Consider the following 21065-nt stretch of genomic DNA (forward strand, 5'->3'; position numbering starts at 1 on the left):
CCACCCAGTTAATAACTACCAGCCATCGACTTTATCGCGATGCTCTGCCGCGGCTACACCAGACCTGTGCACGAGGCCTACGCTGCAGCAAGTGTACTACCTGCACACGAGAGGACATAATGGAAAAGCTCTGGAAGAGACGGAACTGTCATTAACTATCATCATGTCAAATGCAACCATCGCACTAGAAACGCGCCAGAACCCTCTCCTGCGTGTCTCCCAAGGCCCACTTGTCGCTGTGGTTTCTGCTCTGCACCGACTTGGCCTGCTCGGCCGTGAACCCCTTGGCCTCCACAGCCGGGTTATAGCCCAGACCAGTAATCTTAGCAACGACGTCCGACGGCACTGGCGTTGCAACCTTGCCATCCGCCCGCTTGTACACTGTCACCACCACGGCACCACCTAAGCCCAGGTTATGCTGCAACGCCGCATCCGTGCCAGCAATCAACCGATTGTTGGCCCAGCCGCGCAGATGCCACACCAGCTCGGCGCATTGCGCGAGACCCGTGGCACCCAACGGGTGCCCCTTGGAGATGAGCCCGCCAGACGGATTGATAACCATCTTGCCTCCGTAGGTGATGTCGCCCTTCTGGACCATCTCGTGTGCCTTGCCAGGCTCCGACAGCTCGAGCGCATCGATGGTGATCATCTCGTTGGCGGAAAAGCAATCGTGCAGCTCGCACACCTTGATGTCCTTCACGTTGACGCCCGCCTCCGCCGTCGCGGCCCGGCATGCCCCGCGGGACATTCCAAACCCCATCAAGTCGATGGAGCTACGGTTGTAAAGCGTGCTGTTGTCCGTCGAGAGCTGCTGGCCTGCGATAAGGACGGCTTGGTCTTTAAGATGTGGACGTGCATCGAGGAATGCCTGGGAGACGATGACTGCTGCTGCCGCTCCATCCGAGGTCGGGCAACACTGCAGCTTGGTGAGGGGCTCATGGATCTTGGGCGCCTTGAGAATCTGCTCGAGCGTATACTCGTCTTGGAACTGGGAGTAGGGGTTGCGCTTCGAGTGTTCATGGTTGATCCGGGCGATTTCAGCAAAGTCTTCCGCTTTGGCACCGTATCTGCTATCGTTAATACATCTGACAGCGACGCAGGGTCGGACATACTTCTCCATGTATTCCCGACCAGCGTTCCCGAACATCTGTGCTGCGCCAGGAGCGTTGGTGACGCCTCTGGTCTCTGCCATCATCGAACCGAACAAGCCCGTTGGGTTGGCGCGATCATTATAGACCGACTGAAGACTCCCTGGGCTCATCTTCTCGAATCCGACAACCAGAACACAATCCGCAGCGCCATGAGAGACCATCGTCCGGGCCATGGCCAGACCCGTGGAGCCGGTGGAACAGTTGTTGTTGACATTGTAGATGGGAATCTGAGTCAGACCAAACTGGTAGAACACGCGTTGACCGCAGGTGCTGTCCCCGTAGACATAACAGGCGACACCTTGTTCGACGTCGTCGTAGTTAATGTGAGCATCCAGCATGGCCTTGACACCAGCTTCGAATCCAAGTTCGTGATAATCCACCTTGCCCCGGGGCTTGATGAACTTGGTCATCCCCACGCCCAGGACGTAGGCGGGACCTGCTGGTTTCTTGCCCATGATGAAGATCGTTAGTATTCGTTAAGTTAGGTTGTATCGATGTTGCAATATTGCAGAATTCTTCGTCAGTCGTCAAGTAGTATGTAAAGCACAGTTGAAATAGCCCCTGAATTGCATGTGGATTGCGGAGGATAAGCGTGGCTGATGCGGAGATGGCCACTTGCGGGGAACCGTGCCGACCGAGGTCCCGAGGGTATATCCCAGTATCCACCGTTGTTTGTTCCGCATAACACTGCATCCGTTTTCCTAGGGGCACAGAAAAAGTCCAGCCAAGGTCTTGATTGTAGCTGTAATTTCATTTAGACTTGAGTAGAAGAATGTCGACCGCGCTCAACGCTCAATACGATCCATCTCACGTGAAGCCGCCCGGGCCGAGTCCAAAGGCACCAACATATTCCCTCCCGAGGATGTCAAGGCAGGGGATGCGCTGAGAAATGGCCGATACCTGGTCCTGGCAGCTTGTCGTCTCGCACAAGCGGGGTACGTTATCTGATGCGTATTTTGTGTGGTGGCTTTCATCGCACAACATCAAAGTATATAACGCCCGTCGTGGACATCCATACATCATTCGCACCGCGTTGACAGTCTGCTGATGACTGGGTACAATGCTACGGTAGCTACTGCCATTTGCGGAGATGAGAAGAGGTTGAGATGGCCGAATCCTGCTCCATGCACATCCGCCTGGGGACGCCCCCGTGGATCAACAATGAGCTCTAACCAACAATGGGATTGATGATTTGCCCATTCCACGCGGTGCGCATCACCAGGACGAGGTTTATTTCGCTCGGCCAATGACATTGGGGGATTAAATCGCTCGAGGACTGATTGACTGGAAACCCGGTCATTTCAGGTTCTGGCTTCATTACGACACCATTCTCGGATGGGTGTGGCACTGGCGGAGACCATGGTTATCCACAATCGCCCTTATCTGTCCAGAGATGCGACAAGGTTAATTGCTCGCCGTCGTTCTTAGTTGGTCGGGGTTGGTTCTCCCCGATCGTACTCCGTCGAGCAATACGTACTCCGTAGTAATCAGTGAAGATCACAGCCCGCTTGCATGTGAAACCCCTCCCGTATTGTTAACAGTCTGCCCTCCCACCATGTATACTTACTGTGTATCGTCGAGAGCTGCCTATTGTGATTGGAGGTGGATAGGCGAGGTACCTGGCTGGATGGCCAGTTCAGCTGCATCCCGTCCGCTGGAGGAACCAATGATAATGGCCAGCTGGACAAGCATGGGCGGCGAGTGGCCGGCGAGGGTCGGGGCGGGGTAGAGAGCGGGTACTACCACCGCCGGACTGGGTTGGTCCGACGCATCGTCTTGCCACGCCTCCCTTTCCGGGCCTAGCCCAAGTTCGAGGTTCGAAGTACACTGACTCTGGCAGCAGCCATCCACACCTGTCCCTTCAGGTTGCGCAATGGGTGGAATGTACGGAGTACCATGTCGCTTGAGGGGATGGGTATGTTACTGCCGTGATAGGGCCGGTGCCCTCGCAGCGGACGGACACGTCCATCCTCCGTCGTCGCACTGGATGCCTCACGACGACGTCACTGCCTGTAGCCACTAAACCGGTTCAAGAGCCCCCGGTCCACATGCTCTGCCCGATTCTTTGGCAGCCCTCCTTAGTCAGATCCGAGTAGCTGCTGGACCGTTCACCACTAAAGTCACTTCTCCCAAAAGACCGAAACTAAGTCGGCCGCCCGTCGTGATGGTCTCCGGCTCTTTCTGGCCCTTTGCCCTCTGCAGTTCACACTCTTCGCCCGCACGGTCCATTGTCCCTGTTCCATTGGCCTTTCTTCCACTCCCGACGGTCGAGCTCGTCTGAGGTACGCTGTTGCTTTCGACCAAAGCATTTAGGGACAAGAATATTGGTGGATGCACAGGTGCATGGCTGACGCTCGTGGTCGGTATAGGTAGCCGGACGACGTTGTTCTTGTCTCGATATAGTCTCTGGGTGTGGAAGAGAGGTTCTGCACAAGCACGCTTGGCTGGATACCATCACTGTCGGGTCGGTTTGCACGCCTGCTTGGTATCTACCGCAGGCCGGGTGCTGTCGCTTCGTCCATTGCTTGAGCCGGCAAAATCAACCCAGCAAAAAAATCACAATTTCACACTTGCTCGGTTCCGCGCACAAAAGAAATCCACCCTGCTTGCTGAGGCCTGCTTCATGGACAATTGTGGGACGCTGAACGGTCTGCTCGCACGCTGAGAGACCGCTTTGCGTTCCATAGGGTTCCCAGCCTGCTTCTCACGGTCTGAACATCACTGGTCGCTGGCGGCGACGACGACTAAGCGACGAATAATCAGGAGCGCTTTCATCTGCCACAGATGGGATACCTCCCGGAATGACTCTTGACAAACACTCTGAACATGCACCCTTTTCCCCTCCGCCTTCACAACCTTCTCCCTTAGCCACGTCGGCCGGACGATCCTGGAACATGGACGAAGCAACGCGTAATAAGCTCCTCAAGAACTACAAAACCCAGGTGGCCTCGGCGACTTCGACTATTTGCGCCACCCTTGCTGTGGTGAGTGTTACGCGTCGGGTCGGAGAGGTGACACTGACTGGTCTAGACTCCTCTGGAGAATGTCAAGACTCGCATGCAGACGTAAGTATCTAGATGTCTAGATTCTGTTGGATTAGAACTGACGGTGGCAGCCATAATTTCCGCAATGTGGCTCAGTGCGTTCGCTATTTGTGGCGTACTGAAGGACCCCGCGGTTATGTTGCTGGAGCCTTGCCCCCTCTAGCCAGCGTCACAGCGGTCCGGGTGGTCAACTTTTCGACTTACAGCGTGGCCAAACACTGGATCTCCAATTTCGTCGAAAAAATGACGGGCGAATCGCCGCTGGCAGTCTACAACCAGCCCGGCAGCAGTCCCACCGTGTCGACTCTGGCCACCTTTACCGCCGCCGGTCTCTTTGCTGGCTTGGTCACCTCGCCGCTCGCTTGTAAGTCAGCCGCTGGATCAGCAGTTCAGTACTGATGGAATAGGTCCTTTCGAGCTGGCCAAGAATGTGGTTCAGACCTCGGTGCTGGTGTCCAACCGCGCCCAGGCGTCTCCCAATGCTGTCAATGACCCTTCACTGCGCAACAAGCCTCGCTTGAACACCGCCGAAGCGATCAAGCAGATCGTGCAGCGATACGGCTTCCGCGGCTTGTACACGGGCTTCCACCTTCACGCCATGCGCGACACCCTCGGATCGGGCTTGTACTTTACCGTGTACGAGACCGTCAAGCAAGTGGCTGCGAAGGAACTCGGACCGGACAAGTCACCTTTCGGAGCGCCTATGATCGCCGGTGCAATCTGCAGCACGGTTCCCTGGTTCTGCGTAAGTCGTACCCCGATACATTTGAACGAAACGAAACTAACAGAACAGACTTACCCCCTCGATACTCGCAAGACCCGCGCGCAGAGCGTGCTATTGGGCAAGACCAAGGAAGTCGGCGAGGCGGCGACCGCGGTGGCCAAATCCAGCATGTACAAGGGCCTGTCGATCATTCTGATCCGCACTGGAGTGAACAACATGATTCTCTTGAGTATGTTCGAATACATCAAGATGCGCATTGATGAGCTGGAATAGTGCCTGGACATAGTTGACTTGGCGGAGATTGGGAGTACATGATAGCTCATGGGATAGTACATAGTGCGTGAGTTAGTCTCGAATAAGAATACTATGTGCATAAGGATATGTTGTGTGAGATGGTTGTAAACGGACGTGACTACGAGTAGTGTATGTGTTGATTGTGGTACTGCCTGAGGCATCCACAACGTCATGCGTTGCCGGGTGGGGTTGGGCTTTTCCGTCAACAAAACTTCCGACGATCTGGCCGATGCTACGCTCAACTACACGATGGCGTCGTACGTGCTCTACTGTTGCTTTTATGATGGCTTGCTAACTGTCGCAGTAATATCCTTCAGATTCCGTTTCGGCGCTCGCACTCCATCTCCCTGTCGAATGCCATCACACAGTACATCTCCTCTAAATATGACCAACGTCCGGATATGTTCGCGGAGGATCTCTTGATCATCGACCGACTGCGAACCGAAGCAATCAATGTCCAGGAGCCTCATGTTAGCGGGATCAGCCGGCTGGTCACGTATGCGGCGCAGCTGAAATGGCTCGGGGGGAAGTTTCCGGTGGATGTGAGTGTATGATGACAGTGATGGACAGGGTTAACGCGTGCAGGTTGGCGTGGAATTTCCGTGGTATCCTGCGTTTGGATTCAATACTTCTCGACCGAGTAGGTGGACGTGTGTAGGATATAAGGGATCGGCTGATCGGTTTAGTTTCGCAGAATAACCTCCGGTTCGAGCTCGCGAATGTGATTTTCAACCTCGCGGCGCTGTACTCGCAGCTGGCATTCTCTGTGAACCGCACGACGTCGGATGGACTCAAGCAGGCGTGCAATTACTTTTGCCAGGCGGCTGGGGTTCTGAAACACCTGCGGTCGGATATCCTTCCCGATTTGCGAACATCGCCTCCCGAAGACATGGACGACATGACGCTGCAGAGCTTGGAGCAGCTGCTACTGGCGCAGGCGCAGGAATGCTTCTGGCAGAAGGCGGTCAAGGATGGACTGAAAGACGCCTCGATTGCTCGGTTGGCGGCCCAGGTCTCGGATTTCTATGCCGATGCGGGAGATTACGCGGTCAAGTCGAATGCTATCAGTCCGGAGTGGATTCACCACATGACGGCTAAGCATCATCACTTTGCTGCGGCCGCGCAGTACCGACAGTCCCTCGATTGCTTGGAGAAACGCAAGTATGGCGAGGAGGTCGCTCGTCTGAGGGACAGCGAGGCGTGCGTCAATGAAGCGCTGAAAGAGTCGCGCTGGATCAACCGCACCGTGCTGGGGGATCTTCAGGGACTGAAGACTCGGGTGACGGAGGACCTGAAACGCGCGGAGAAAGACAACGATATTATCTACCTCAACCCGGTGCCGCCCAAGTCGGAGCTCAAGCTCATCGACCGGGCCAGCATGGTGGCAGCCAAGGCCCCGTCCCAGGTGACCGATGCCATTTCCATGCTGGGCGAGAACGGGCCTCTGGGACAGCCGCTGTTCTCCAAGCTCGTGCCGTACGCCGTGCACATTGCGGCTAGCATTTACTCGGACCGTCGGGACCGACTGATCAATGAGACGATCATCGGCGAGCTGGAGACGATGACGGACAAGCTTCGGGAGTAAGTTGCGGACCGCCCCCCCCCCCCCCCCCAACGTCAGAGTAAGACTAACTAGTCAGTCTGTTGTCATCGTTGAATCTTCCAGGTTCTCTGCAGGCCCTCGAGAAGCCACTTGGGTTACCACCGACATTAGTGTCTCATGCCGAAGAAATGCGTCAACAGGACGGTTTGAATCGACTCCGCAAGTCTCTGGAGGACACGGCCACGGTCAAGTCCAACGACAAGGCTGTGTACCGCGAGGGCGTAGAGCTCTTGGCTGCTGAAAAAGCCGAGGACGATGCGTCTCGTCGTAAGTATGGAACCGACCGATGGTCTCGTGCGTCTTCCGAGGAGGCGGCGCCCAAGCTGTACACGACGTCTCGCGAGATCGAGGGATATTTCACATCTGCCCAGAGCAGCGACAATCTGGTCGAGCAAAAGCTGAAAGACTCGGAGGCAGTCTTCCGGGTGCTGACCGGCACCAACCGCGATCTAGAGATGTACGTGCCCAGCAGCCGATGGGCCGCTCTGCCTCCAGAGGTCGAGCGCGAGGTCAGTCGACTCCGGGGATGCATGAGCGAGGTGAGCCGTTTAGAGAGCCGGCGGAAACGGCAGGCGCAGGCGTTGAAGGACAAGGCGCGCACCGATGATATCAGCCAAGCCCTCATCAAGGAGACGGCGCGGCTGGAGCGCGAGTTTCCCATGCAAGTGATCCAGGCTAGTCAATTCGAGGATCTCTTCGAAGAGCAGCTACACCTGTATGACTCGGACCTGGAGATGGTGACGCGGGAGCAACAGGACCAGGACGCGATTGCGGCGCGGGTCCGGGAAGCCAACCGGGCCTTCACCCGAGCACACACGGGCGATGCCTCGACCAAGGAGCGCGAGCGGGCCCTACAAGACCTGGAGAACGGATACCTCAAGTACAAGGAGATCCTCTCCAACATTGAAGTGGGGCGAAAATTCTACAACGACCTGGCGAAAATCGTGGGCCGATTCCGCGACGACAGCAAAGCGTTTGTCCATAAGCGACGGATGGAAGCCAGTCAGCTGGAGGGCGATATTTCCAGCGCAGCCGCCATGGCAACATTGAACATTTCCCAACCACTCCGCCAACAACCATACACCGCGCCGGTGCCCGCCCCCGCCCCAGTCCCAGTCCCAGCCGAGCCGATCCCACCCCGACCAGAGCCCATGGCAGCACCACAACCGACACGAGCGAATTCCCGACCGGCCATGACACCAGGGATCTGGTCTCCAGAAATGGGAATCCGATTTGGCGGAGGACAATGGGATCCCAGCAAGGGAGTGAAGTTCTCATGATACCATACATACCTTAAGATCTAGATCGATTCTATTTACAGCTAGTTCCATTAGACCAACTGATACATGATATACATTATACATAAAGTCTGCTGCGTCTGCCGCGATACATTTCGTATAGTTTGATAGGTGGCCCGTATGGGTGGAAGTAATGAATGTAGCCATCCAGGCTGTCCACTCTGATCCAGCCTCGTCACCACTGTTAACAGTAGATGAAGTACCTTGCAAGGGGAGTTGTGATTGAGATCCCGAGCGAGATCCTGATGAGGCAGATACGGATCCAGATCCGGATTCGAATTCGTCGAGGGCCATGCCTTCTATTAGGTGGATGTCGTTCTTTAATCTGGTTTTTGAGTTGGGTTTGGGGTTGGGTTTGGATTTTAGGATGTGGTTGTGGTTGTGGTTGTGATTCTGATTATGTTTGTGATGCCGATGAGTTGACCAGAGGTCTTCACCGAAGATGATGATCCAGATGGCTGCGGTTGAGATTGTGACTGGTGAGCGCGTGGAATTGAAGAATTATCGGTGGTGTTGGGTGTAGATGTCGGTGCTCTTGTGGAATCAGCCGGAAAGGTAGTTGGTTCAGTCGTAGGGTGAGTAGAAGTCGGAGGCGGAGTGGTCGAAAGAAGAGGATGAAAAGTAGCAGCAGCAAGCAGCGAAAGACATCCCCTCGCGAGATCCTGAATCCAGGTACAGCCTGGACAGGGGTCACCCCCACAACCCTTGTCAGAGTCATCATCAGAGTTCTCATCATGAGCAGGAGTAGAATGAGAAGAAGAAGAACAAAACATCCTTTCCTTCGCCATGAACGCGACGAATGAGGTAAGGTTGAGGTATGCTGTTGTTGATAACTCTTCTTCTTCTTCTTCTTCTTCTTCTTCCCCCTCCTCCTCATCCTCCTCATCATCACTCTCATAATAATCACTCAGATCATCAAACCGATCACCATAATCATCATGAATAGCAGATTTTTTCTCCTAAGGAAATGTACCAAATCAAAGTACCTTCCTCTGCAACTTCGTCGGCGTCTTGTATCGTCTGTATTCTCAGTTGCCAGTTCTCATCCCCCATCCTCATCAAATGTATCATTAGTATGAGGGGTCGGTAACAGTCGGAGATATCACCCGCGCCGCATGCACCACCGACCTCCCCACAAATCCATCCATAATTCTCTCTCCTCATTTCTTCTTATTTCATATCATCTATTACAATCAAGTATATATATACCAAATTAACAGCAGAAACGCTGCGTGATCGGGATAGAGCTAATACCTTGCTGCTTGAATACCCCCACGATAGCGTCCCCCGCGAGGTAGAGATGAAAGAATTCCCGGTGAAGGGGTAAATTGGAGAACCTTGAAGGTGCGGTTTGGGGAGGAGGTATGTCTCTATGCGGTGATCCATTCTCTTCCTTCATTGTATTCATACTAAGTATTAGGGTATGAAGATGGTATCAGATTAGGGTATGATGTCAGGTCATGTGATTCGTATCGTGCATTGATCATGTATCCATGCATGCATGCATGTGCTATGTAGGATGTAGAATAATATACAGGGTATCGTCAGTATCAGCATCAGTAGTCAGTCATTCTCCAGTATCCCATCCGCGATTTCCCCCGGGATCGGATCTAATCCCTCGCCTAGGAAAAAGTCCAGCTCGCTGGGGCCGCCCTGCGAGTGTTCATTCTCGGCCAATTGCTCTAATAAACTTAGGAACGGATCCTTTTCGCCATCCCCGGTCCCTGTCGCTGTCCCTACGCCCCCTGAGCTTTGCGATGGGGCATCTGGTGTGAGAGCGGCCCCCCCCGGGGTTGCTTCAAACGGGAATGTCGCGTATTGGGGTTGGGCGGGCGGCGTGGGAGCCGTATATGTGTCGGATAAGAATGCCGCGGGTGAAGCCACCCCCGGGGAGAACCCGAGGCTGCTTTCTGGGAGATTCAACTCCGGCTGTGGCCATGGGGGCGATGGCTGCGATGGCTGAAAGCTGATGGATGATCGTCCTTGCGATGGGAGCGAGGATGCAGGCGGGTACATTAGTTGCCCCGAGAAATCAGGCCGGTCCAGCGGCAACCTACACAGGTTAGCAAAGCGATGCCGACAAGCAACACAGCACAGAGGGAACTTACGGCTGGTCCACGTCCACTAATCGGACATGTCCTCCCTCCACGGCCAGCCCCGGATACCGGTCCAGGAAATCCTCCAGGTGGAACACCGGTGCAAACCGTACTGGCCGGACTGCCATAGTCCGTACCAGCTCGGCATGACACGCGGAAATACTCTGCAGCATCTCCCGTTGATGCTGCACCCCCGCCCAGTACTGTCGCAGCCATGACAGCTGGTGCATCTCCCGCGCCAAAAAGTCTGCACTCGACGCAAACACCTCTCCCTCACGCCCGTGGTAATGCACGCCGTGTACATGGACCGTACCGGCTGTGCAGACACAGTATGCCACCAAGGCTGGCCACTCGATCCGCGGCGCATGTCGCGCCAGTTCCACCAGCTCAGCAATCGCGTTGGCGTGCGAGAAGCACAGCGTTGTCGCCTCGATCTGCCACGACTGATGCTGCCCCGTCCCGCGCAGCTCCACCAGATCGATCGGCAGAAACGGCCGGTAGAGCAGGCAGTGCACCAGATGATAGATCAGCTTGCTCAGCAGCAGCAGTGTGCTCTCCGGATGACCGAACAGCGTCTCAATCGACGCAAACAAATCCTGTGTACCGGCCGCCCAGAGGTCGAGTTCCTGACGAATCTTAGACAAGTTGGAGAGGGCGTGCCAGGGGAAGTGCGAATCCCCTTTGACGCCTCCGGCTGCTAAATACCGATGGGTAACCCCCAGAATCCGCGTAATATCGACTAGCAGAGCAGACCCTCCAGGACCTTTCCGACGATCCGGCGAGTAGTGGATATTCGGACCGACCGGGTTGAAGCATTCGCCCGCCTCGGAGCCGGCACCCGGAAGACGCAGCACAATCGAGTGGTCGGCGATGAGACAGGGCCGTTTCGAGCCACAGGTCAGAAACCGATCCATCACATAGACCGTCCAGAACAGTCGCCGTCGCATCTCGCGTTCCGCCACGGGTAGCGCGGCCGGTGCCTCTCGATACAAATCCAGCGCCAAAGTCATGGACACCGCGTTGGCTAACCAGTCAGTACGTATCCGGCCCGTGGCATCAATCACATACCTAGAACCATGTAGGCAGTCTTCCCACAGCCATACGCAAAAAACGTATGACACAGCAACAACAGCGACTGAGTCCCTTCAATAGACGGATTATCAATATCGACGAGCCGTCGCGCCTGACGAGCATACTCAAGGCTCCCCTGGGGCGGATTCGGCGTAGTATATCTGCGTACCCGTCAGCCCAGCCCTCTCCCCCGGACAAACAACCCACCTCAATGTAAACGCATAGATAGCCATGGACAAATGAGCCGGTAATTGCCCATGCTGATGTCGCTGCCGAGTAGCCGTCTCATCCAGAATCCAATACGGCTTCGCATGCAGACGAGCAAAGTACGTATCCAGCATGGAATCCGGCAGCCTCGGCTGCGGCGGCGGTGGCGGCGGCGGCGGCGCAAAGCCATGCGACGGCGGAGGCAACTGGAACGACGTTGCCGTCGACGGCAGCAGATGCTGATCTAGCGATTTAATCGGCGAAGTGGCCGAGGTGGGCGAAATCGGGGAATCCTCCTGGAGACGTTTCTCCAGTCCGTCGACACGCTTCAACAAGGCTTCGAGAACATCGGTTTTGGGCCCCCGCTTCTTGGGCACGGCGTCTACGAGCATGAGTAGGGATCAGGGCCAGTGTGTGTGTGGAGAGGCAGACCATAGATACAAGGACACTGAAAGACCTTGCAGGCCTCACAGCTCGGCCGGAGACGATTACATTTGATCTGATTCAACCGTCAGCTCAACGATCCGTAGCACCCGACCACGGCAGATACCTTGCGTTTCCGACACGACTTGCAGTTCATCGACTCGCGGGGCTCGGCATGGACGCGACGGGGGGTAAGCCGGTCGATGCTGACCTGGGGGCGGGACATGGCATTGCCTGTACATAGGATGCAGCGGGGATGCAGCGGGGAGGGAGAAACAGCGAGAGCGGGATCGGAGGAGCAGCGACGGAAAAAGAAGAGAGGAAAACAGAGGAGAAAAGCGACGAACCCCGGATTTAAACAAACGTGGAGAAGCCGGTGAACTAAACGGATGGGGTTAGACGCAGTAATGCGGGGGTGCTTGACTTGCTGACGGGCAACTGGCAAGCCTTCCAGCACGGGCAGAGAGTTCAGGCACTGCAGACTGGCCAGTGGAAACTCTGGAAACCTTTTGCCATCCATCGGATCGTCGGTTAAATCCAGCATCCAACCGCCTCGGGATTTTCCCGCTTCCAGCACGGATCCGTGTCCGCTGGTTTCCTGGAGTATTCATGATATCTAACAATGCAACACCCCCCCTGGTGTGGCTTCAAGTCCCGGCGATCGTAATCTATGTCAGTGCCGTCAGCAGCTAGCGAAGCGCCATTCCTCAGCCGAGCACTACCGACCCTGCAAATTTAATTGCTTTTGATTGCTTTTAATTGCTGCAACCCCGCTGCAGAAATACTTATGATCACACCATCGGACGCAGTCATACAACCTACGCAAGATACAACAAGCAAGACCAGTCATCATTCATATCTATACAGCTTAAAACACCCGCCCCGACGCCATCCGCACAAAATCAAACGGTACGTTCTGTCCCACCAGCAGTCGCAGCGTCTCCACCGTCGTCCATGCATCCACATCCTCGATCCCATATGCCGTCCAGCCCGCTCGCTCGGCCACCCCGACCGGATCTCCGGTACGCTCCCCGCGTGTCAGGTCCAGGTATACCTTCCCGCGAGTCGACGGCGGCGACGTGCGCCCACTCGTCCGGTAGTGTCGCAGCAACGGCTGCACCAGCAGCGACTTCTCGGGCGGCAGCGCCGACACCATCACGAACGGCTGCTCCACCATCTTCACCGACTGGATCGACGTGAAGGGCTCCAGCCCTTCCGCCAGCGGCCCGCGCGCCCGGAATCCGACCGTGTGGATCGCACCCACTCCCAGACTGCGCAGCGCAAAGATCGTCGCCGACGCTTCGCTCTCGCTCCCCGCCAGAATGATGGCCGCCCGGCCCCGGTACGCCGACGGCACATAGTCCCGCGTCAGGGTCGCCCGGATCCCCTTCCACACTGCATTCTCCCCGATCAACTGCGGCTGCGGAGACCCGCGCCCTGCGACAATCGTATCAATCAGTCCAATCGCCTGGGCCGCCTCGCTGACCGTGGGAATTGACGTCGTCCCACTGGTGATCGGGGGGTGGACGGACGCGCCGCCAAAGGTCGGTTGAGTGATCACCCGCTCAATGGACCCCGTGGGCCCGCGGTCAATCGAGGTCAGCGTGTGCGGCAGGCTGAGCTCGTTGAAGCATTTCTCCATGAACATCGACTGCGGCGTCGATCGGAAGGACCCGATCGCGTACAGGTCCCGCTTGGGGAGCTGACCCATGATGTGCAGCGCCTCGTTGATCTCGGCCGCCGTCAGCTGCCCGGGCGCCGCAATCATCGGCAGCAAGGGATGCGTGATGGGCGAAAACACCGTATTAAGAGCTCGAGACAGCTGTCCCATTTGTCCCATGTTCACGGCCGAGAGGAGCGGGTAGGATCCGTGGGTCCCTTTGATCGTCGACCGAAAGTACTCCAGCTCGTAGTTGGCCTCGATCGTATTGACCATGGCAATCATCTTGACAATGTCGGCGTATTTGGCGCTTTCCGCAAAGATCCGAGGCGCCTCGGGGGACGTCCACTTCCACGTCCCGGAGAAATCGTGAAACGCCGACATGATGATGCTATTCCCTTTGACCTCCGACAGCCGTCGCCGGATGTCCTCGGGCAGCCACAGCTCGACGTCAATGTACTCCACCCCCCACTGGATGGCCCGCCGGAGATACTTGTAGAAGAGCAGCGGGTCATCCATCGGAAACTTACCATTCTCCTTGGTGCACCGCGTCGTAAAGATAATCGGCATCTCCGTATGCTGTCTTAGCAACATCAACTGCTGCCCAACGTACCGTAGACTGGGGACAGCCGCCGACGCCCCCTGGGGCGGCTCCGGATCGACCAGCAAGTCCACGCGAATTTCCACCGCATCCGACCCCACAGACAGGATGTCGAGATTAGGCAAGGCGGCATGAACGTCCGGAAAAGTAGTGGAGATAAAGTTAGTCCGATTCTTGGTCTTGAGATCCTCATGCGGCCGAGTCTGGCCCAGAATCAGCGACAAGAACCGCGTCAAGTCGCGACGAAAGAAAGGACTGCGGAGGGAGTAGAGAAACTCGTAATGACAGCGATCGGTGAGCGCATCATCCGGGAATGACCCATCATCGACACAATGCGTATTGACCAAGATACAAGCCGTCAGGTCATCCACTTCAAGATCCCGGACGGACTCTTCCGTCGCCAGAAACCCCACCACGACGGCAGTGCTGCCCCGGCCAAGCGTCGACAGCGATGTTTCCGTGGTCCATGGCTTGCCAAGAATGTCCGCAACCACTTGCACGATGGCCTCCTGGCCCGGCGTGTAGACGGCGACGACGGTCCGGGCAGGTTCCGGAGGCACGATCTGGGAAGTCGAAGAAAAAGCCGGGGTGGAGGCTTTGAGAGCTGTGAGCGACGAGGTAGCGGCATCAGCTAAAAGTGTCATCCCCATGGGCTGATGGAGGGCAGTCTGCATCATCTCATTGCATAGGCAGGAGACTGCACGTTCGCATACTTGATCTGGATCTAGATGCCGAGGGTATACTTCCTGCCGAGAGCGGGCTCGCGACAGCAGACAGGACAGGAACAAATTGGCGCAGCAAGTTACAGACGATATAGTTGGAGTGGCATTGATGGTCCAACCCAACTCGGAAAGGTGATATCTGCAGGAGAACCGAGTACACCGGACAAAACAGAGACAGTGAGGAGGAGGGCAAGTCGGGGTAGGTACCTCGAGACGGCGTCGGGGCTAGTGTTTAATAGCCGGCAGGCCGGAGACTTGGGGAGCAGAAGTTTAGGGGAGGGGGCCTAACGCCAACCAGCAGAGATCAAGACAGCGTGGAAGAGGGGACTAGAGGACAACAAGAGGGCCTCGAGAAAAGGAACGACATCTGCTCGGGGCTAGGCGAGAAGGATAAGCCGATAAGGAGAGCAGCAGTGGGATGGAGGCAGATGGTGGGCTGCAACCATGGCTGAATTTCCCCGGAATCCCAACTCCGCCTCCCGGGGAGCGGAGGCCATTTCTCCGCCAATCACGGGCGGGAGTCGCCTGGCCTTCCCCAGCCTCAGTTCTGCCGCCGATGATCCCATTTACGACACTGACAGACGGGAATCCCCCTCCCAGGGTCGGTGTGACCGTGCGAGAGGGGCCAGATTGACTTTCGCAGCGACAGGCCAGCTTGCACGTACGGTGCGGGATAGCCTACATCGTGGACGATCTGATTCTGAGGCCAGAAGATCATCCATGCCACCTAGGTATCCCCACGAATCCCCACGATCATCACCCTTAATCTCGTTCATTGGCCAAACCCGTCTATCAGGCTGATCCTTTCCCCTGCCATTGTCCTGCAAGCTCCCATGATACGAGGAAAAAACCCCTATAGCGTTATCGACGCCCGTTGCTGTTGGTTCGGACCTATCCACCGACCGCAACGTAGGCCAATGGACGTTACATCGCCCTGCGGACTGCCCACCGTCTCCGCCCTCCGGCTGGCTCATGGCGACCATGGTCCCGGATCCTCCGGGCAGGCCACCGTGGCCCCGACAATCAGCCTTACAGCCAGGGCAACCCCCCAGCTTTTACGCGCATAATCGGTGCACCAGTGGCAGCATCTTCAATTCGCTGGGTCCAGGAGATACCTTATGTAACATGACGGGAGAATCCACCAATCGTCCAGAACGGTATGCAAGTAGATTAAAAGGAAATACCAACCAATCGACAGGGGTATTGGAACTCGGAAAGCAAAGGGCTGAGAGAAAAAGAAGAGAAGATGGAATAAATGACACCAGGTAGAACGGTAGACCTGTCCAGCATCGGTGGATGCTCCTTCATGTGCAGGAGGGGGTGCAGCATGTATGTATGTGATAGGTATGTGTAGTTATGTGTACAGGGATGCATGGGATGATGTATGTACTCCAGGACCAGGGCGGACATGCCAAGAAATCATTAGCCTGGTCCCATATGAGGTACGTCGTGACATCGGTGGCAGGTTCTCTACCTAAGGGCGAGCCGGCCTCCGACACGAGCGGAATGTTCAGGTGGAGCGGTAGCTCTGTGGCTTCGATTCATGGCCGGCGGCCAGCCGTCTAGTTCCACTATGCAAGAAGTGTGGTTGAAGTGTGGTTGCAGGGTCGTTCTGCAAGCCAGGGGTTTCGTCGATATCTGAGGCACGGTGCGACGAGTGTTTCAGACATGGTCACGGGCCGCAAGTGACGGTCGGTAATGGTAGCCAGCACGTATCCACATGATGTCCCTACCCGCATGCAATACCGATGGCCAACAGATACAGCATGAGATACGTGGCGGACGGGTCACACGGGCCGTGCCATATCCAATGGTGATCGTTCGGAATGTGCACTCCACCAATGTGATGGCGCATCTTACGGCGGCGATATGGCGAGGCCGTTCATGAGTTTGGGAAGCGGCTTCCGGCGAGCAGTATTTGCCGTCTTCGACACCCGAGGCGCTCCGTGGATCATGCGGGGTTCTTTCATCAGGCTGTTGTCAAGCTTTGCCGGTGCTGGAGTTGTTTCAGTTAGCCTAGAAGATATGGAAGAGCACGGTGCACTAACCTCGTGAGACGACCCGGCTGTAATCCCCGGAAATGCTGTTCTGGCTTCTACTGCCCCCGGCGAAAGAAGTGGCACTCGCGGTCCTCCAGAGGTGATTCGACGTGTCGGAAAGGAAGTCGGTCATACTACGACTGGAGAAAATGGAGGAGCGGCCCCGATTGCGTTTGGAGAGGATGATCTCGTCAAAGAGGGCCATCCGAGGGTCGCGGGACTTCGGGTTTGCCCTCTCCCGCTCACTGATAAACTCGTTGAAACCTAGCCATGTCAGCAACTGCAGTCTTAGATGAATTTGCGGTCTTACCTTGCGTCTGTTGCAGGACCGCAATGTATTCGGCGTGTTCCCCGGGCAGGCTCTTCATGAAAGCTTCCATGTTGAAGTTATAAGTCAACCCAGCTTTCTTCTTGTCCCCGGTAGCGGGCTGGAGGAACTTCTTGTACGTGTAAAACAAGCTGGCAAAGCAGCGAACAAATGCGGCACGAACTTGCTCCGGGTGGAAGGCCGCCGGACACACGAGGCAGATCTGCAGCGCACACCGGTTGTGCACCACGGTCTTACAGGCAGTACATTTGTACATATTTTCTTCGGCCTGGTCATCACAGATTGCACAGGTGGCCTTGTCATCCCACGGCTGGACCTGCAAGCAATGTCCCTCCACCCAGCAGGTCCCCTCCGAATTGTGAATGGGCTGCGCAGAAGTCTGAGGCACGATCGTGGAGGCAGCCACCGTGGACTGTGCATACACCGAAGGTGCATAGGTCGACCCGGGGTTATAGTCGGTGTTCAGCGTAGTGACGGATAGGTTGGGTGCATGGCCCAGGAAAGGAGCACTCGGCCGACGCGGAACACCGCCTCGCGGATCCATTCCGAAGGACGAACTACGCCGAGACGCTGCGTCAAAATGGCCGGAACGCTTCTCGCGCAGCGACGCTTGCAAGGCGGTGCCGGAATCGTTCCGGGAGCCGGGACCCGACGGGAAATGACCGGAGGTGGGCGAGATGTCTCGGGGCGAGGGTGGAGACCCGGTTTTGAAGGTCGACCCAGTTCCCGGTCGGTCGGGGCCCCTGGACGAATAACCCCGGGAGACAGCCTGCTCATAACGAGCATGGAGGTAGGCGTTGAAGATCAGAGGCTGGTAGGAATTCGGAGGTACGGATGTCTGGCCAAAAGCGCTCGAGTTCAGACTGACATACTTCGCCAACTGGGTCGATTGGGCCTTGGACGAAAAGATAGAAGAGTTCTCCGACATGAAAGAATCGAAGGGGTAGGTTTCCACAGCATACGCCGGGGGTCCGGTGGGCACTCCACACCGACTATGATGAGGGGCCGCCAGCTGAAGTAGAGAAAGCAGCTTCCGGCGCTGATGACGGGGGAGTGGAGTTGGTTGAACCGTGCTCTCAATGAGATCGGCATCCAGGTCGACCAACACAAAGTCATCCGACGGGAGCTCGACCTTTTCGTACCGACGCTCGATGCCGACGATATAAGGACACGGGGCTTCCAGAGCTTGGATAAGTCGTGCCGGGAGAATGGGGATAAGCACTCCAGTCCACTGGACCGGGAACAACAGGTCGACAAGGGCCCTGGTCGCCAGGTAAAGCATCGATGTGTGTGATGACAAGAGGATGATGCGCGATTCGGTCAAAGCGTATTCGAATAGGATCATGATGTTCTGTAGCGACAGGGCCCGGAACAGCGCGTAGAGATCGGTGTTGCGAGAGCCTGGAAGTTCATTGGCAGCCTCCTTGCGAGCGAAAAGACGCAACTCGCGCACTGAGAGCTCCACCTGCGTCTTGGACGAGTTAGGACTGAACGCCTCAGTACACAGGTTCATCACATATCGCTCCAACGGTTGCCAGATGCCCATCCGTGGGGAACTGGGGGGAATTCGCTGGATGCTGCCATCGGTCATGGGAACCACAATGGCCTTGAGCCATTCCTTCCAGAAGCTGGTCATATTCTCTTCTCGTCCAAGGATACCGTAGGCGCGGGGAATCCAGAATCCGGTATCTCCATCCGTCAAACCTTCGATTTTCGATGCTGCACCGTGGCGGACCGGGCGCAGGAGATCGGTCATCAACCCGATCTTCTCTTCTACCGCACTGATCTCGTCTTCCAGCTGCTCTCGCGACTCCGATCCTGACGGGACTGTTGGGAGCTGGGCGAGAAGCCTCGAGAGTTTGGCTCGCTCGCTTGCCAGCCTCTCACCCAGACTCGCGGCCAGCTCCCGCTCTTCATCAGTCATATTGTCCTTTCGCCATTCCTCACAACGCTTCTCCAGTTCTTCGGCAGCTTTCTGGTTCAGTGGAATCCAGATGATGACACAGATGGCGTGCAAGCGCGAGCCGTTATCAGTAGTCATGACGAATCCATGCCACGTAGATCGCGGTCTCTGGTCTGACGAGACGATATTGATGTCATTGGGAAAGGCAAACATGGGCACATAGTCCGGGAAATTTCCTCGCAATTTGAGTTCGTCGGACATGCCTTTGGTTGGATAGCGATCGAGGAGGACGGGCTCGAACCTCCGCTTCAGGGGGTGCATGGTGGGGGAGATCTCCAGCGGCTGTGGGACAGGTATCACGGAGTTGTAATTGCTCAGACGTCGCGAGGTCCGAATTGATGCTGTTATGGTCCGTCATTAGCTTTGGACTTCATTTCTATCCTCCATACCCCTCCTTACCCGATCGGGTCCACTCACCTTGACGAGCAATCGAGGGTTGCCTCTTCATACTGTTCATATCGCGGAACGCCATGTGTCGTCGCACGCTACCGATGCTCGACCGGAGGAGGCCCGCGGGCTGTGGGCTCTCCTCGGAGACGATCTTCTGCGTGCGGAGTCTAGACCTGGGACGTGAAGAAGGCGTAATTGCACCGGCGCTGGAGCTGAGATCGGACAAGAATGACTCCCTTTCGGAGGCAAACTTGAACAACGCTTTGTCGAAGTCGAAGTCTTCCAGAAAGGAGGACCCCCGGGGAGAGGGGGCACCCTTGATGGTCATACTGCTGCGGTTGCTGTGGGAGCCATTCTCGTTCGCATCGGATTCCCCTGAACGCATAGAAAATCGCTGGAAGGAGCTGCGGGTTCCGGCCATGGAGATCGGTCGGGAGAGACTGTCCAGCAGCAGATCGTGGGCCTCCTCCGCGTCCGCATCCTCCTCGATGGTATCTGTAACGGCGGGGCCCGGTGAGGTAGCATGGTTGGCACGGTATTCGTCCCCTAATTTGCGATACGTTTCCAAGACCTCTGTTCCATCGACACCGGCTATCCAAAAGTAGTCTGCGAGCGGGGTGGTGGACGCTTCGGGCGGGGAAGAGGAGGAAGAGGAGGAGGAGAACGGCATCTCGTCGAATGGTCGCTGAGAGGTCGCAGGGTTGTACTCATCAATCGTCACAATTCGTCGGGGTCGTCACAGCATGAAGTAAATGCAATTCCTAGATGGGCAGAAGCTCCCAGGGGCCTCAAGAGCAGGGGAGTTCTCAGCAATCAGGGGTGTTGGAGCAGACGGGCGGGTGGTGGAGGCCGTGGCAGCTCGAACGCATAAGTCTAGAAATGCGACGCTGTCGCGAACGCGAACGGGGGGAAGGCTGGGGGTCTCGGGCGTCGGTGCGGACGCAAGAGAGGGGAAAGGAGGGACGAATTGCAGAAAGGCAGATGTTGAGGAGAGGAGACGATCTGGAGGGTTGATCTACGCATTGACAAGAAAAAGGAGTATCGGTTAGCAGAGGAGAGACAGGTGAGGGGGCCAAGAGGAAGGGAAGAGACACACTGGAAAAGGAGGAATGCTTTGACAGGTGTCTCTTTGTGTAGAGGAATGGGGACAAAGTTAAGTTTGGGCTTCCTTATTTTTTTTTTTTTAAGATTCCCAACTTTCTTGATTTTTATTTTTATTTTTGCTTGTCTTTAGATGATTTTAGGATTTTCTTCTGTCTTAATTTTTTTTTTCGAACTAGACCGACCATGCAGACGGATGGTTGCGTAGACACTGGGAAGGGGGGGAAGCGAAACGGCTGCCAAAAGACCCAACCAGCCCCGGCAGCCCCCGTGTGTCCCCCCTCTTCCCTCCTGCTCGGTCCCTTCACTGCGACAGCTAACCTCCATAGTATTCAAGCTACTACCCACTA

At 56.2% G+C, this 21065-nt stretch overlaps 8 protein-coding genes across 8 annotated transcripts; 3 read left to right on the top strand and 5 right to left on the bottom strand.

Moving 5' to 3' along the window:
* Positions 1-104: 104 nt before the first annotated feature.
* BO80DRAFT_460804 (putative sterol carrier protein) lies at positions 105-1911 on the bottom strand. The gene is made up of 2 exons (XM_025722407.1): positions 1113-1911; positions 105-1067 (listed from the first exon to the last, which is right to left on the bottom strand). Exons 1-2 carry the CDS (start codon positions 1604-1606, stop codon positions 185-187), a joined length of 1377 nt encoding a protein of 458 aa, XP_025580060.1. The 5' UTR covers positions 1607-1911; the 3' UTR covers positions 105-184.
* Positions 1912-3779: 1868 nt separating this feature from the next.
* Positions 3780-5300, top strand: BO80DRAFT_79662 (putative mitochondrial carrier protein). Its single transcript, XM_025724794.1, has 5 exons — positions 3780-4135; positions 4182-4216; positions 4267-4559; positions 4603-4940; positions 4989-5300. Exons 1-5 carry the CDS (start codon positions 3953-3955, stop codon positions 5190-5192), a joined length of 1053 nt encoding a protein of 350 aa, XP_025580061.1. The 5' UTR covers positions 3780-3952; the 3' UTR covers positions 5193-5300.
* Positions 5301-5433: 133 nt separating this feature from the next.
* Positions 5434-8165, top strand: BO80DRAFT_396846 (putative pH signal transduction protein PalA). The gene is made up of 5 exons (XM_025717359.1): positions 5434-5470; positions 5518-5755; positions 5799-5853; positions 5900-6794; positions 6854-8165. The coding sequence occupies exons 1-5, from the start codon at positions 5463-5465 to the stop codon at positions 8094-8096; spliced, it is 2439 nt and encodes an 812-aa protein (XP_025580062.1). The 5' UTR covers positions 5434-5462; the 3' UTR covers positions 8097-8165.
* Positions 8166-8426: 261 nt separating this feature from the next.
* Positions 8427-9153, bottom strand: BO80DRAFT_79706 (uncharacterized protein). The gene has a single exon (XM_025724795.1). The coding sequence runs from the start codon at positions 9010-9012 to the stop codon at positions 8548-8550; it is 465 nt and encodes a 154-aa protein (XP_025580063.1). The 5' UTR covers positions 9013-9153; the 3' UTR covers positions 8427-8547.
* Positions 9154-9576: 423 nt separating this feature from the next.
* BO80DRAFT_371818 (transcription factor domain-containing protein) lies at positions 9577-12223 on the bottom strand. Its single transcript, XM_025716499.1, has 6 exons — positions 12039-12223; positions 11921-11987; positions 11489-11870; positions 11279-11442; positions 10223-11234; positions 9577-10167 (listed from the first exon to the last, which is right to left on the bottom strand). Exons 1-6 carry the CDS (start codon positions 12135-12137, stop codon positions 9678-9680), a joined length of 2214 nt encoding a protein of 737 aa, XP_025580064.1. The 5' UTR covers positions 12138-12223; the 3' UTR covers positions 9577-9677.
* A 439-nt stretch (positions 12224-12662) lies between these two features.
* Positions 12663-15154, bottom strand: BO80DRAFT_79757 (type I 3-dehydroquinate dehydratase). The gene has a single exon (XM_025724797.1). The coding sequence runs from the start codon at positions 14847-14849 to the stop codon at positions 12780-12782; it is 2070 nt and encodes a 689-aa protein (XP_025580065.1). The 5' UTR covers positions 14850-15154; the 3' UTR covers positions 12663-12779.
* BO80DRAFT_79791 (uncharacterized protein) lies at positions 15095-16013 on the top strand. Its single transcript, XM_025724798.1, has 2 exons — positions 15095-15625; positions 15691-16013. Exons 1-2 carry the CDS (start codon positions 15339-15341, stop codon positions 15959-15961), a joined length of 558 nt encoding a protein of 185 aa, XP_025580066.1. The 5' UTR covers positions 15095-15338; the 3' UTR covers positions 15962-16013.
* Positions 16014-16750: 737 nt separating this feature from the next.
* Positions 16751-20284, bottom strand: BO80DRAFT_344061 (dDENN domain protein; the record flags this gene model as incomplete). Its single annotated transcript, XM_025715258.1, has 4 exons — positions 16751-16890; positions 16943-17197; positions 17244-19565; positions 19642-20284. 4 exons carry the CDS (start codon positions 20282-20284, stop codon positions 16751-16753), a joined length of 3360 nt encoding a protein of 1119 aa, XP_025580067.1.
* Between the last annotated feature and the right edge of the window lie 781 nt (positions 20285-21065).

The sequence above is a fragment of the Aspergillus ibericus genome, assembly GCF_003184845.1.
Source record: "Aspergillus ibericus CBS 121593 unplaced genomic scaffold BO80scaffold_2, whole genome shotgun sequence".
Lineage (NCBI taxonomy): Eukaryota > Fungi > Ascomycota > Eurotiomycetes > Eurotiales > Aspergillaceae > Aspergillus > Aspergillus ibericus.

Excerpts from the sequence above, each read along its gene's own strand:
- BO80DRAFT_460804 (XM_025722407.1), bottom strand. The coding sequence starts at position 1,606 with ATGGGCAAGAAACCAGCAGGTCCCGCCTACGTCCTGGGCGTGGGGATG. Across the intron at positions 1,068-1,112 it reads GGTCGGGAATACATGGAGAA|ATACGGTGCCAAAGCGGAAG; the intron begins GTATGTCCGACC and ends TAACGATAGCAG.
- BO80DRAFT_79706 (XM_025724795.1), bottom strand. The coding sequence starts at position 9,012 with ATGAGAGTGATGATGAGGAGGATGAGGAGGAGGGGGAAGAAGAAGAAG.
- BO80DRAFT_79791 (XM_025724798.1), top strand. The coding sequence starts at position 15,339 with ATGGCTGAATTTCCCCGGAATCCCAACTCCGCCTCCCGGGGAGCGGAG. Across the intron at positions 15,626-15,690 it reads AGATCATCCATGCCACCTAG|GCTGATCCTTTCCCCTGCCA; the intron begins GTATCCCCACGA and ends CCCGTCTATCAG.
- BO80DRAFT_396846 (XM_025717359.1), top strand. Across the intron at positions 5,854-5,899 it reads ATTCAATACTTCTCGACCGA|TTTCGCAGAATAACCTCCGG; the intron begins GTAGGTGGACGT and ends TGATCGGTTTAG. Across the intron at positions 6,795-6,853 it reads ATGACGGACAAGCTTCGGGA|TCTGTTGTCATCGTTGAATC; the intron begins GTAAGTTGCGGA and ends CTAACTAGTCAG.
- BO80DRAFT_371818 (XM_025716499.1), bottom strand. The coding sequence starts at position 12,137 with ATGTCCCGCCCCCAGGTCAGCATCGACCGGCTTACCCCCCGTCGCGTC. Across the intron at positions 11,871-11,920 it reads TCAGTGTCCTTGTATCTATG|ACGCCGTGCCCAAGAAGCGG; the intron begins GTCTGCCTCTCC and ends TCATGCTCGTAG. Across the intron at positions 11,443-11,488 it reads ATCTATGCGTTTACATTGAG|ATATACTACGCCGAATCCGC; the intron begins GTGGGTTGTTTG and ends ACGGGTACGCAG.
- BO80DRAFT_79757 (XM_025724797.1), bottom strand. The coding sequence starts at position 14,849 with ATGATGCAGACTGCCCTCCATCAGCCCATGGGGATGACACTTTTAGCT.
- BO80DRAFT_79662 (XM_025724794.1), top strand. The coding sequence starts at position 3,953 with ATGACTCTTGACAAACACTCTGAACATGCACCCTTTTCCCCTCCGCCT. Across the intron at positions 4,136-4,181 it reads TTTGCGCCACCCTTGCTGTG|ACTCCTCTGGAGAATGTCAA; the intron begins GTGAGTGTTACG and ends TGACTGGTCTAG. Across the intron at positions 4,560-4,602 it reads GGTCACCTCGCCGCTCGCTT|GTCCTTTCGAGCTGGCCAAG; the intron begins GTAAGTCAGCCG and ends CTGATGGAATAG.